The sequence below is a fragment of the Xenopus laevis genome, chromosome 8L (assembly GCF_017654675.1).
Source record: "Xenopus laevis strain J_2021 chromosome 8L, Xenopus_laevis_v10.1, whole genome shotgun sequence".
Taxonomy (NCBI): Eukaryota; Metazoa; Chordata; class Amphibia; order Anura; family Pipidae; genus Xenopus; species Xenopus laevis.
Window position 1 is genome coordinate 66,578,111 of NC_054385.1, and position 14,434 is coordinate 66,592,544.

Consider the following 14,434-nt stretch of genomic DNA (forward strand, 5'->3'; position numbering starts at 1 on the left):
ATTAGCAATCACAGTATTAATCTTTGTATAACCAGAGAAAGAGTTTTTTATAATAGAAACTTAGACTATAAGATTGTTTTGCTTAAATATATCTGGTTGATGAACCAGGCTCCTGCTGACACTTAGCGGCACATTTACCAAAGGTCAAATTTCAAATTAATTTGAATTATATTTAACTCTAATAAATTTGAATATAATCAAAATTCGATTGGGGGGGTATTTAATAAAAAAAAATTAAAAACTTGAACCAATATAAATGACCCGAAAACTCTAATCAAATTTGACTAAACTCGAATCGAGCTTTTTCTCCGAAAAAAAACTTGAATGTCAGGAAGGCTAGAAAAATGTTTCAATTGGTCCCTGGACCTCTCCCATTGACTTATACACAAACTTGGCAGGTTTTAGGTGGTGAATAGTCAGATTCGAATTTCTACAGGGCCATGGTTTGATAAATCTCGAATTTGACAGTTTTGACCATAAAAAACCAAGTGTCTATATTCCCCAAAAAGGAAAAAATATTCAAAGGTTTAGTTATAAGGAGTGAAAGTCCATAGAGTATAAAAATTTAAATGAAAACAGAAATAAAGTTGCTTTTTGGAAATTTGAAGTCTGCATTCCTGCTATGTTTAGAACTGAAAAAGTACTGAAAAAGTTATGTTCATTCATAATACAATGAGAATGGACAATACAATGAGTATACTGTATATAAAATATAAGATTACTCATGGATCGAAGAAAGTCAGAGAACGGCTGGTCCTGCTTTGCACTTGTCACTATACACCTTGGGTGCAAATCAGCAATAACTAAAAAAATAGAAAGACACCAGTGTTAAAAAAAGTAATCAACAGAAAATTAGAGTAATACTGATAAGTGAAAGGTAAAATGGAAAAAAAAAAAACGTACATGCATGTAACACATTTTTTATTATGATTATTATCTTTATGTTTAACAGTTTCCTTACTTCTTTTTAGCATTTTGAACTCTTCGGTTTCAGGAGCATCTGGCATAAAGTGAACAGAGCAATCATTTGAGTTGTAGTACACCACAGCCAGTACTCCGGCGTGCCACAGTACAGACAAATAGATCTGCAAACAGAGAGAGGACTGTTGTCTCTAATTTTAGCAACTTTGTTTAATGCATCACAAAATGTTATGGTTGTCTTACTGCGAGAGTGTTGAATAATGCAAGAGCTTCATCTTTCAATTCAATGCTAGAACTGAATGTACATAGTAAGCAAAAAAAATTAGCAGGTTTTTATCTCTCTCTAATTATGCCAAAATAAAGGTATTATACTCAGTATGATATCTGAGTCAGTTAAATAACTTAAAACAACTGAAAGACTGAAATATCAACAAAATGCTTTTTAAATATTTGTAAAAGTACTAAACAAGATCCTTCAGTATGAGTGATATACTAAAATGTAATTGGAGTAGTGTAATGTGAAACATAGAAGTTCTGAGACTCTATGTTACTACACAGCAATGCAATCAAAGACAAACCAGCGCTTGAAGCATGGAGGTGGGGGGGGGGAGAAAAAGGGTGTGGGGAGAAGAGAAAGAAAAAAGGAAGAATATAGTGTAGTAGATTTGATTTATTGACTTATGATCATGTATTTAAGTTTTTTACCATCACATTTGTCCCTGCAGATAAAGATAAAGTGTCACAAATACTTTAGTTGTCATATAATATAGTGCAAAGTGTTTATACCGGCAGTTATACCTTTCTCAAAATTACAAATATTGCAAGTGCATTTGCTTATCTAGTTTTCAAAAAATAAAGTGTCGAGAGTTTAAGTTTAACAGCACCATTGTATGTACCTAAAAAAATTGTATTTATACCTAAAAAAATTGCTACAGTGAGCAATTCATTTTGATTTTAAATTAACAATAAAATAGTTTATTTATTAAGTGATTTTTTTATCCAAAAAAAAAAGTTCTTGCAGTGCACTTACAAACACAAATAACCTTTTGTGCCCATCAACGCCAAAAGTCTCACAGCTTACTCACAGACTGAGATATATGTCACGCTTCTCATTTGTTACTACAGGGACACAATAGGTGTCTTGTATATACTTTATAAAAAGAAGGGGGGGGGGACTAATAGCGAAAAACTGTTTTTATTGCATTACATAAAAGCTAATAATATATAAAATAAAACTGACAATATTGATAAATATGTGTATCAAATATGTCCATATCTGGGGGGTATATACTAAACTACTACATTTTTATCATTTTTTTATTAAAACAAACTCGACAACTCCCATCCACGAATTTACCTCAATTATCTTATAATCAATTTGAAAAAGTCAGTGTGGGGAAAAAAACTCAATAAAATTGTACGAAAATTCTGATTGTACTACTTTTTACAATTTGCCGCCCGAATCATACAATTTTTAAGAGTTGTCGCCCAAAAAACACCAACTTTAGCAGATTATCCAGTGCAGATAATGACGTCAAGAAACAACTTCAGGGATATCTGCCATTGACTATGTGACCTCGGCAGGTTTAAGATGGAGTATTTTTGGATTTTGATTTTTAGCAGCTTTGGGGTATAATAAATCTCGAAAAGTTTGAGTTTTTTTCCTCTATATATTCAAGTTTTTCACTCGACCACAAAAAAATCAAGCCTTCATAAGTAGGCCCCTTAGAGTCCACAGGGATGTTAAAGACCCTGGTGGTTCCGGGTCTCTACCAAACTTTTCACCTCAGCACCTCTGTGTGTGGCAACAGTTTCTGGGTATGTTTCGGCATCCTTAGTGACGTCAACACAACATCCCTTTTTTTTCTACCCCCCATCTCCATGCTTCAAGCGCTAGTCTGTCTTCGATTGCATTGATGTAAGGTTTCTGGAGAAGAACTTCTTCACCTGGCTTAGGAAGAAAGACTCTTTTGTGGGATTCTTGCTGTTTTGTAAACGTTACTACACAGGGTAGCATTTGGAAAGGGACCAGCATGCTGTGAAACTAAAGTATACAATCGGTTTCAAGTATTTCACAGGAAACTGTCCGGTCCATGTTTTGCTATGGTAGAGGTCTTTGTAAAATGAACTTGCATGACATTTGAACCAAAGAGGGATACAATGAGTCGGCTCACCAATTGGCAGCTCAGGAATGTGAAGAGCCTGTTAGCTGAGTTTCTCTGACTATGCTGTCAGGTGTCCAGTAGCTAAAAAAGCAGCAAACTTATTGTACAAACAATGGTGTTCTCTCATACAGAGGAGTGATCCTGAAGGTGCTTTAACAGTAATCCTTTATTCAATCCAATAAAAGCATAGGCACAGTGACACAGTAACAGTAATTTCAACAAATGATTGTTCGCACATAAACAGGCGGAACACAAATACAAAAACATAACCTTTCCTAAATTTATCAGAAGCACAGGTATAATGTATGCATACAAAATCTAAAAAATCTTCAGGAAAAAATACATCTTTTTGTATTTTTTTGTGCAAATATTCTTTTCATATAATAGTTAACTGTGCAAATAACTTTTTTTGGCAGTGACAACACAGGAAAAAGGTTGAGATTTGGGAAAGTGAATTTTCCAAATGTTAGTAAATCAGCCCCCATGGGGTAAATTTATCAAAGAGTGAAGTTCCGCCACTAGAGTGAAATTCCGCAGCTCTCCATTCATTTCTATGGGATTTTGAATGGCGTATTTATCAATGGGTGAAAGTGAAATTTCACCCTTTGATAAATATGCCTTTAAAAATCCCATAGAAATGAATGGAGAGTGGCGGAATTTCACTCTAGTGGTGGAACTTCACTATTAACTTCACTCTATGATAAATATACCCCCATGTGTCCATGCTCACTATATTATGTTGGCAAAAAGTATAAACCTTTCTTTAAAGAAAACATTTTCAAAAGTAATTTTAAAAATGCTTTAGATTTTCAAAAAAAAGGAGCATTGGCATATCTTTGTGCTTCATTTCTGTGCAATGCAATGTTAAAGGGGTTGTTCACTTTCCAAACATTTTTTCAAGTTCAATTGTTTTCAGATTGTTCACCAGAAATAAAGACTTTTACTTTACTTTCCATTTTTTACAGTTTTTCCAAAATCTAAGTTTAAAGTTTAATATTCCTGTCTCTGGTGTTTTAGTTTGGCAGCACAATAATTCGGGCGCAGATTCTGAACTGTTACAATTTTGCAACATGGGGAAGCACATTTATTAAGGGCCGAATTTCAAATTTATGTTTGTTTTTTTAAACTCACGTGAATTCGATTTTACTAGAAATTTGAATATTGAATTATTTATTTTTAAAAAAATGAATAAATTCAGACTAATTTTACTGACTCAAAAACTCAAATCGAATTCGACCAAAAAAAAAAAATTGAATGTCAGGAAGGCTACAAACAACTCCAAATTGGTCACTGCACCTGTCTCATTGACTTATAAAGTCATAAGGCAGGTATTATAAATCTTGAAAATTCCAATTTTTTAAAAAAACTGGTATCGAGTTTGGATAATTCCCTAGTCGGATTTGACAGTTTTGACCATAAAAAACAAAAACAAAAATTCGAATTTTCAATTAGACCCTTAATAAATCTGCCCCTTAGTTGATACACTTCTCAGCAGCATCTCTGGAGTATTAGCAACTATTGTATCAATACAATACTGCCTTTAATGAAACTCAGGGATTCTGCCCAGCAAGACAAAGATAAGAAATGTATCAACTAATGTATCAATTTAGATCAGTTTACAGAGTCGACAAAACTGCTCCCAGAGCTGTTTCAAAAGGTGAAAACTGACACTTTAGGGCAGAGACACACGCTGCTATTTCGGGAGATTAGTCACCCAGCGACAAATCGCTTCTTCGGGTGACTACTTTTCCCACCGGCTAGAATGTAAACTATGGAAAACGACGCATTCCGAGTGCCATCCCACCGGCAATTTACATTCTAGCCGGCGGGAAGGTAGTTCGGAGAGATTAGCCGCCCGAAGAAGAAGCAATTTGTCACTGGGCGACTAATCTCCCGAAATAGAAGCATTTGTCTCTGCCCTTATACTTCATTGGTCAACATTAGAACAACAGTCACACATAAAAAATAGAAAGTAATTGGAAAAAGTCTTTAATCCCGGTGAACCATCTGAAACCAACTGAACTGAAAAAAGTGTTGGAAGGTGAACAGCCCCTTTAAAGAACCAGTAGCATCAAAAAATATTTTTTTTTGTCCATTGCAATTTCATGTCCTGTTGCCTTTACTGTAACAAACTGCAAGTTTGCTTCAGATCCTGGAATACTGTATATTACCATAATGCTAGCATTCAATAAAAGCCTTTTATAAATGAGTCCCTGAGCATATGTATCAAATGTTTGTTTATTACATACACAAAATGCACAAGCTGCCCCATGCTTGTTTTTAATTATTTGAACAAAGAATTAATGTTTTAGTCACCTTCGGCAAGTATGGTGTACTGTAAAGCCTACATAATTTTTTTAAGCTTAGTATAGGATCTGTTATCTGGAATCCCGTTATCAAAAAAACTCTGGATTACAGACATGCCGTCTCCCGTACATTCCATTTTATCTAAAAATGATTACCTTTTTCTCTGTAATAATAAAACATTACCGTGTCCTATATCCAAACTAAGATATAATGAATCCTTATTGGAAGCAAAACCAGCCCATTGGGTGTATTTAATGTTTACATGATTTTCTAGTAGATTTAAGGTATAAAGATCCTAATTCTGGAAAGATCCTTTATCTGGAAAACCCCAGGTCCCGAGTATTCAGGATAACAGGTCCCATACCTGTAGAAGGCTGCCTGTGACCTATGGGACTAAATCAGGCAAAACTCCTGGCATTCTTCTGGCTTCATAATCTGGCATGTGACTTCTGGTTGCACCAGCCTTTTAATAAGGTTCTTCCAGCAATAAAGGATAAAGGAACTTACAATCATGATTAATCCCGCAGAGTTCTAAATTGGTTAAATGCAGTAAAGTGAGTTGAAGTCTTACAAAAGAGCTATACATCTTGTATGTAACATTTCTTTTAGTGGCTTAGCTGAAACTGGGAGATACAATATTGCCAAAACCTCAAAGTTAACAAGATTGACCTGAAACCATGGTTTGTCACATACATTGCCATTTGACCAATGGTGTTTAATATGACACAAATAAAATGTATTGACCAAATGTTTTTTTTAACACTTTTGAAATGGAAACTTAATATTCTATAACTTTACCTCCGATTCTTCCAGTTTCTCCTCCTCCTCTTGTTCATGTGTGGTGTAAAGAGTGTGATTGGGAATAGTATGTTCACTCATTTTGTCTATTTGGGGAAGATTTAGGAATAAAGGAAGAGTAATTAAAAAATGCAAATAAGCATATTGTACTAGCAATGTTCTTAAATGAATGTTGCCAAATTTGTATAAATATTTGTAACTGGAAATAAAAAAAATCTTACTTATGGTAGGGGGGTAGATTTTAGGGTGAGTAACTATAGCAGAGTTCCCTTTGTCATTATGTTTTATTGAAAATTTTACGAAAACAGAAAAAGCTTACGTATAAACGGGGTCATTTATATCTCACCCCCAATGGAAATTTCGTTAAACTTTAACCATGTATGACTTAGAATTTCATACAGGCTGACTATCCCAAGTTAAAATGCATTACACCAGTCAAACATTTTAAATCCAAATTTGAACTCTTTGGGCAGTACCATACTATGCAGGCGTAGATATGCCAGCGCCAGCCAATTTGCTCCTGTCTACCCCATCTTGAGTATACACACTGATATATGCCCCATGTGTACATTGAGTAGTTGGTCCTGTCAGTACATACTCCAGACTGGGTCGGTGAGAGCAGATCAGTCAAGTGTGACACTGGCCTTAAAGGGGACATGTTACCTTAAGAAATAATTCCAATTCCTATTTTATGATGTTAGTCATAATATCATATATAAAGCTCACTTGCACTTTAAAAATAATTTAAATCTTTTTTTTTTTGTCTTGGAAATTACAATCACAGCAAGTAGGCAGCAGCCATTTTGTTAACACTGTTATTAAGGCAAGCTTTGCACCATGCCTAAAACTTGTTTATGTGCCATAATGGGGCACCTGATGCCCATGCCCATGCACTGGCTACACAATTAAATGGTGAGGAGGGAGCGGGAATGTGGGGAGTGCAGCTATATCCAGTAAGTGCAGAATGGAAAGTGAAATAAATTGCTTGCCCTGCCTCTATGTCCCTAAGACATAGAGGCAGGGCAAGCAATATATGATTGAAGGCTGAGACTTTTAAACAAGTTTATAACAGGTATAGATGTTTTAATATAAAAAATAATTTGGATTTCATGTTTCATTTGAAAAGGACTTTTAAATGGTGAGGAGGGAGCGGGAATGTGGGGAGTGCAGCTATATCCAGTAAGTGCAGAATGGAAAGTGAAATAAATTGCTTGCCCTGCCTCTATGTCCCTAAGACATAGAGGCAGGGCAAGCAATATATGATTGAAGGCTGAGACTTTTAAACAAGTTTATAACAGGTATAGATGTTTTAATATAAAAAATAATTTGGATTTCATGTTTCATTTGAAAAGGACTTTTATTATACAGCTTTTTATGTCTGGTTGACAGATCCCCTTTAACAACAGCAATAACCCCACCTGTCTTTTTAACCACACATCTAAACACTTGTCAAATGTTGTTGTTTTAATCATTCATATTCATTGCCAAAATACAACCTTACATCAGCTCAGATACCACTAAAGCACATATTCAGTCTCTTATTATTTCCTAACTTGACTAATACAACTTACACCTTGCAGGCATTCCAGCACACCCGATACTCCCCTATGCATATCCCTTTACTGACTCCCATTCTACTCTAGAATCAAATTCAGATTACTAACATTCACATTCAAAGCCCTTAACAAATGAGGCCCCTCCCTATATGTCAGCTCTGATCTCAAAATAGTCTCTTTCACCTACACCCTGCTTTTGACCTTTAGCGGTCTTATCCTCTTATCACTTCAACCTATTCCCCACTGCAAGACTTCTCTCATGATTTTGCTTGTCTCTGGAAATCTCTGTCTCGAGTTATCATATGCTCCCCTTCAGTTCAAACCTCTAAAAGCTCCCTAAAGACCCACATGTTTAGGAAAGTATACTCAATGTATCTTGATTAATCAGACATTGTAACATAAATCATCAATTTGTTTCTATAATCCTTATGTTTAAATTGTACCCAAACCCTTCAGATTGTAATTTCTTGCAAGTAGCTAGCCCTGCTAAACCTTTTCTTCTCTATATACCATTGTTTGTTACATTGTTGTAACATCCTTGGTTATTATAACTTAATGTAAACCACTTAGTAATTTGCTAGTGCTATATAAATGATGATGAAATAAATAGGCTCCAGCAGTTAAAGGCCTATTTATAAAAATTAGAATGTGTGTCATTTTAGAGGATTTTTTTTACTACTTCGAATAAACTCACATTTTTATAAAAAAACCTTGATTGTTTGCATGTTTATTAAAAAATATCAATATAAAAAACTTGATTTAATAAAATTGTTGGAAAAAAACTTGAATACCTTGAATTTGTGAGTAAACTTAGGAGTTTGTTAGTTTTAGTTTAAAAAAAACTTGAATTTCGGTAAAAACCCACATTCGAACATTGATAAATGGCAGTTTTTTCCTCTGCACTCCTGGCTCTGACTCCTGAAAGAAGTTGCACTCCAGCAGATTTAAACAGATTACAAATCCTAGAGGAGTCCTGACCCATAACGTTATTTTAGGGCAGAGACATGCGGTCAGATTAAGGGAGATTAATCGCCCGGTGACAAATCTCCTCTTCTTTGGGGCGACTAATCTACCCGAACTGTTAGAATGTAAATCGCTCGGAGCGTTTCGTTTTCTGAAGTTGCCTCATGAGGAAACTTCGGCGACTTCGGAAATCAAAGTGCTCCAATTGCCATTCCGTCGTCGGTTTACATTCCAGGCAGCGGGTAGGTAGGGGAAGGCAGTTTGGGGAGATTAGTTGCCCCGAAGAAGAGGAGATTTGTCGCCGGGCGATTAATCTCCCCGAATCTGACGGTGTGTCTCTGCCCTTAATGGTAAAACCCAGAGAGCAGAAAGGGATAAACAAACACTTATATTGCTATATTTACAAATAATGTTAAAAACATTGGATGTGTTTACATTATGTATATTGTAAAGTTACTTAGAATTATATTTTTTTTTATTAGGCAAGAAAAATCATTTGGGGGTTAGGGACCCCTTCAAATGATGTCACATACATAAAAAAATGTGTGTATGTTAAATATATTCATTAAGAATAAGCCTTTTCAGATTTAAGCAAGACAGAATATGAAGGGGGGTAGTGAAAAGTGTAAGAGAGATTCACCTGAACAGGCTGAAGTAAATTCATACAAGACAGGAAGTTAAGCACACACCAGAGAGACTAAAGGTGATTGGGTAAAAGAAAGAGCGGGAATACCACTAAAGGTAACAAGCCAATGGGAACTAGATTGCATGCTTCAGTGCTTGACTGATGCATCTCAATGGCTGCTAAAAGTGTGTAAAATAAATCCTGCTACAGTAATCTGAATAAGAAAAAATGCAATGCAGTAGCAAAAACAAATAGGCACTGCATGTAGATTATGCCAGCATTCTAATAATGCAATCAAGTGTAAAGAACAATTGAATTTTCATACGCACACAAAGGTATAGGTTTAAATGATGCTTTTGTAAATTATTTCATGTTATAGCAGGCACTTTGAGGTATGCTGACCTGCCACTGTACAAGAAAATCTTCCCATGAACCAGCACACACCAATGACAAATCAAAAGCAACTAGTCAATATTGTAACAACTTCTCCACAGCTTACAGACAACATGTACATAACCCACAATGTATTGCACTGTGATGTTCCTTTCCTTATTGAAATCACTTGTGCAGGGAATTGTGGGGTTTGGAGTAGGGATGTACCGAATCAAGGATTCAGTTCAAGATTCCGCCAGGATTCGGGCTTTTTCAGCAGGATTCAGATTCGGCCGATTCCTTCTGCCCGGCCGAACCAAATCGGAATTATGGGCGGGGAGGGAAATCACGTGACTTTTTGTCACAAAACAAGGATGAAAAAAAAAAAAAATTCCCCTTCTCATCCTAATTAGCATATGCAAATTAGGATTTGGTTTGGTCTAATCTTTCGCAAAGGATTCGGGGGTTCGGCCAAATCCAAAATAGTGGATTCGGTGAGTCCCTAGTTTGGAGGATGCATGAAGGACAGATATCTGTTGACACAAAGTAACAGTCGTAAGCCAGCTCAGCAAGGTAGTCAGACAGATCAGCAGGAGAGCAAGGGGCTAGGCTTAAAGGACCAGTAACATCAAAAAAATTTTTACAAAAATTTGTTACAATACAACGAAAAAAACCCATCAAGACCAATTAAAATTTAAAGTAGCAAATCCTTTATTAAGATATAACTTACAGAAACTCCACTTCCTGTCTTCTACAGAAACGGCTCTCTCCGCACATCCCCAAGGCCAACTGCTGCCTTTGTGATGGCAATCACCTAGCAGCCTAGTTCCCTGTGCCGAGACTCCGCAGCTCCCGCCTCTCGTTTCCGGAATTCCTCCAGAGCGGTTACATCAGTAACAAAACCGGAGTGATTCCAGCACCAAAAGGAGAGCCTTGCACATAATAAGGAAGCCCGAGCATGGCAAAAGGCTGAGGATTGTAACCTCCGCTCTGGAGGAATCGGGAAACGAGCGGCGGGAGTCTTGGCGCTGCTAGGTGATTGGAGCCATCGTGAAGGCAGCAGTTCGCCTTGGGGATGTTCGGAGAGCTGGACAACATTGGGCAGGGCCCTGCAGTTCGCAAACACGCCGGCCAGTTGGTTCACCTTCCGAAGGCAGGCTCTGCAGAGACGCAACTCCCTTTAATAAACCATAAATTGATTGCGTGTCTCCCCAGCAGCCCACAGCAGCAGGCAGAAGGAATCCTCCGGTGCCAGGAGGGTTGAAATAATGCAGGGGCAGGGGGTTCTGGGTTACCCTTGTATGCTGGCGGTCTGCTATGTTACAGTGGGGACAGGCACAATAACACCGCTGCGGCCTTCTGAAGAGCTGGAGGAGATCGACACTCTGTCAGTGAAGAGCCAGAGAAGAGCAATCAAGCACAGCAGCATGGATGGTCGCCCTTTCGCCGTTTCTGTAGAAGACAGGAAGTGGAGTTTCTGTAAGTTATATCTTAATAAAGGATTTGCTACTTTAAATTTTAATTGGTCTTGATGGTTTTTTTTCGTTGTATTGTAACACATTTTTTTGTAAAACATTTTGATGTTACTGTTCCTTTAAGGAACTGTTCCAAACCATTAAATATCATGACAAGTCTGCATATTTTTTTATTGATGCATATTGCAAGTTTGCTTGAAATTATGTTTACTGTTCAAAAAGCTTAAATTATGTTTTTGTGAAGTTCCCCTTTAAAAAGGATTAAAAAAAACTGTACAAGTTGACTGTACAGGTCTTGATATAGGTCCAAGATGGGGACTGAAATGTCAACCTGTACAGTTTTTTTAGAAAAAAATATTTGTTATAAAATATATCTTATAGATATTCAGTGGCGTAACATGAGGGTGCAGACCTTGCAGTGGCGGGGTGCCTGAACCGGGGGCTCTGCTTCCTCTTAACTGTCTTTTTTTGACAGGGAGAGGCCAAGGAGCACGGCACATTCACTTACTAGTGAGGAAGGGGAAGCGGACAGGGAAGAGGGCAGACTGTGGATAGGGGCTGTGGTGAGTGTCAACCCGCTCCAAATATTTTTGCTGGGGGCTCAGCGCTTACTAGTTACGCTACATTTATATATATATATATATATATATATATATTATATATATATATATATATATATATATATATATATATATCATATAAATTATCCTTGATAATTTGGTCCTAATGTGGACTGAACGTTAAGACACAAGTAGTAAGTGAAATAAAGAGTTTTTTGTTTTAAATTGAATACAAGAGAGTGCTGATCCGTACCGACCATATAATATAAATTATATATAGTCACATATATTCTTGCAATGATCAGTTGCTACACAATATATTTTTGTTATTTCAATATCTTGGTGTTAATAAAAAGGTTTAAAAACATGCAGAGCTTAAACCAGAATTGCAGTTTGCTCCTCCTATTATACACAGTAGTAGTTTTTGTATTATAGTATACACTCACGTGTTGGTAAAATAAATGCAAAAGATGTCTTAGTCATTAAAATCACTTCATATGAAAGTGTAAAACCAATAAAAACCATATATTGCTTCCTAAACACGTATACAGCCGTAATCTATGAGATGTCATATTCAGATTTCTAGATAACAGAACTGTCTCAGTCCTATCTAAATCCATAAAAGAGGTAAGCATTTGTACTTTTAGACCAGGAATGCCCATACTTTGCTAATACGAGGTCTACTTTCAGTGATTTTTTCTCATTATGATCTACATCCATAAAAACATTGTTAGCATTCTGTTCCATGAGAAACATTACATTGATTTATGAGAGAATTTATATTGCTATATTTAACAACTATTTCTTATGTAACCTTAACGTAATATCTATCTGAATGAGAAGCATGAATAGGAGGGTAATTTAGACAAGCTGTTTGTTGAAAGTGTCTTGAGATCAACTGATCACCAGCTAAAGGTCTACTGGTAGATCCCGATCTACCTTTTGGGCACCCCTGTCTTAGACCATGTATATTTACTCACAACAATTTGTCACAGCTGTGAACATCCAAAGGATTGGATGCAGGAAGAGGATCGCTCCGTGGTGCTGGCTGGAAGAACCCCAGGCCAGAGCAGTTTTCTCCTGATAGGAGCACCGGCCTGGGGTGTTAGGTAAGTAAATACAATCACTTGGGGGTGCCTAACACTGCAGGGGTGTATCCCATTATAAGCGCATCGACTTGTACATAACATATTCCATGTCTCTGTGCCCCTTTAAAGGAGAAATTAAGTTAATATCACTGAGGAGGGGGTGCCAAATGTTATGCAACCCCCTCCCCCCAGTGGTTATAATCGCTTACCTGATACCTCCTCTTTGTTGGAAATGAGTACTGCTGTAGGAGCACTACAGAATGATCATATACAGTACTTTTGTTTCGTCATTCTTGTTTTGCCATTTAGTGGCCTCCCCAAACTAGACCTGCTTATGGCTATCTAAACTCTACATTAACACAGTGTAAAAGCATGTGTATGGTGTAATGAGTGTGAAGCGGAAGTAAGCATAAAAAGCTCCAGAAAAACTGGAGTAACGTTACACTACTTTTTTTTTTACAGTTTTTTCTTTTCCGGGACTTGTCCTATTGACATTAAGACACCCATTTATCAAGGGTCCAATTTTAAATTCATGTGAATTTTTTTCTACTCTAATAAATTTATCAATATTGAACCTCATTTTCCAAAGTGGAAAAATGAGTTTCAATGTTGATAAATGCAAGGTTATGCACTTTGGCAAAAATAATTTAAATGCAAGTTATACACTAAATGGCAGTGTGTTAGGAGTTTCCTTAAATGAGAAGGACCTTGGGGTTTTTGTAGATAACAAGTTGTCTAATTATGGGCAGTGTCATTCTGTGGCTACTAAAGCAAATAAAGTTCTTTCTTGCATAAAAAAAGGGCATTAACTCAAGGGATGAAAACATAATTATGCCTCTTTATAGGTCCCTGGTAAGGCCTCACCTGGAGTATGCAGTGTAGTTTTGGACTCCAGTCCTTAAGAGGGATATAAATGAGCTAGGGAGTGTGCAGAGACGTTCAACTAAACTGGTTAGAGGGATGGAAGACTTAAATTATGAGGGTAGACTGTCATGGTTGGGGTTGTTTTCTCTGGAAAAAAGGTGCTTGTGAGGGGACATAATTACACATTATTACACATAGTACATTAGAGGACACTATAGACAAATAACAGGGGACCTTTTTACCCATAAAGTGGATCACCGTACCAGAGGCCACCCCTTCAGACTAGAGGAAAAGAACTTTCATTTGAAGTAACGTAGGTTGTGGAATGCACTGCCGGGTGATGTTGTGACTGATTCTGTTAATGTCTTTAAGAATGGCTTGGATGATTTCTTGGACAGACATAATATCAAAGGCCTTTGTGATTCTAAATTCTATAGTTAGTATAGATATGGGTATGTATAATTTATGTGAATGTAGGGAGGGGTGTGTGTATGGATGCTGGGTTTTCATTTGGAGAGGTTGAACTTAATGGACTTTTTTCAACCTGATTTAACTTTGTAATTATAAATATACTCAAAATTTGAATGGGACGTTAAGGAAAATATTTGAACATCTAAAACTTGAACGAATATTACAGACTTGAAAACTCAAATTGAATTTCACTCAAATTCGACTAAACTCAAATCGAGGTTTTTCTCCTAAAAAAACTTGAATGTCAGGTATTAACATCTTCAACTGGG

At 36.6% G+C, this 14,434-nt stretch overlaps 1 protein-coding gene across 1 annotated transcript in view; it reads right to left on the reverse strand.

The window, feature by feature from the left end:
* Positions 1-9,386, reverse strand: part of msh5.L (mutS homolog 5 L homeolog) — a 56,958-nt gene extending 47,572 nt beyond the window's left edge. Inside the window, exons 1-4 of the mRNA XM_041572895.1 lie at positions 9,351-9,386; positions 6,192-6,277; positions 962-1,085; positions 723-803 (exon numbers count right to left, since the gene is read on the reverse strand). Coding sequence (XP_041428829.1) covers positions 723-803; positions 962-1,085; positions 6,192-6,272 — 286 coding nt within the window. The 5' untranslated portion in view covers positions 6,273-6,277; positions 9,351-9,386. The remainder of the gene's footprint in view (positions 1-722; positions 804-961; positions 1,086-6,191; positions 6,278-9,350) is intronic.
* Positions 9,387-14,434: the final 5,048 nt, after the last annotated feature.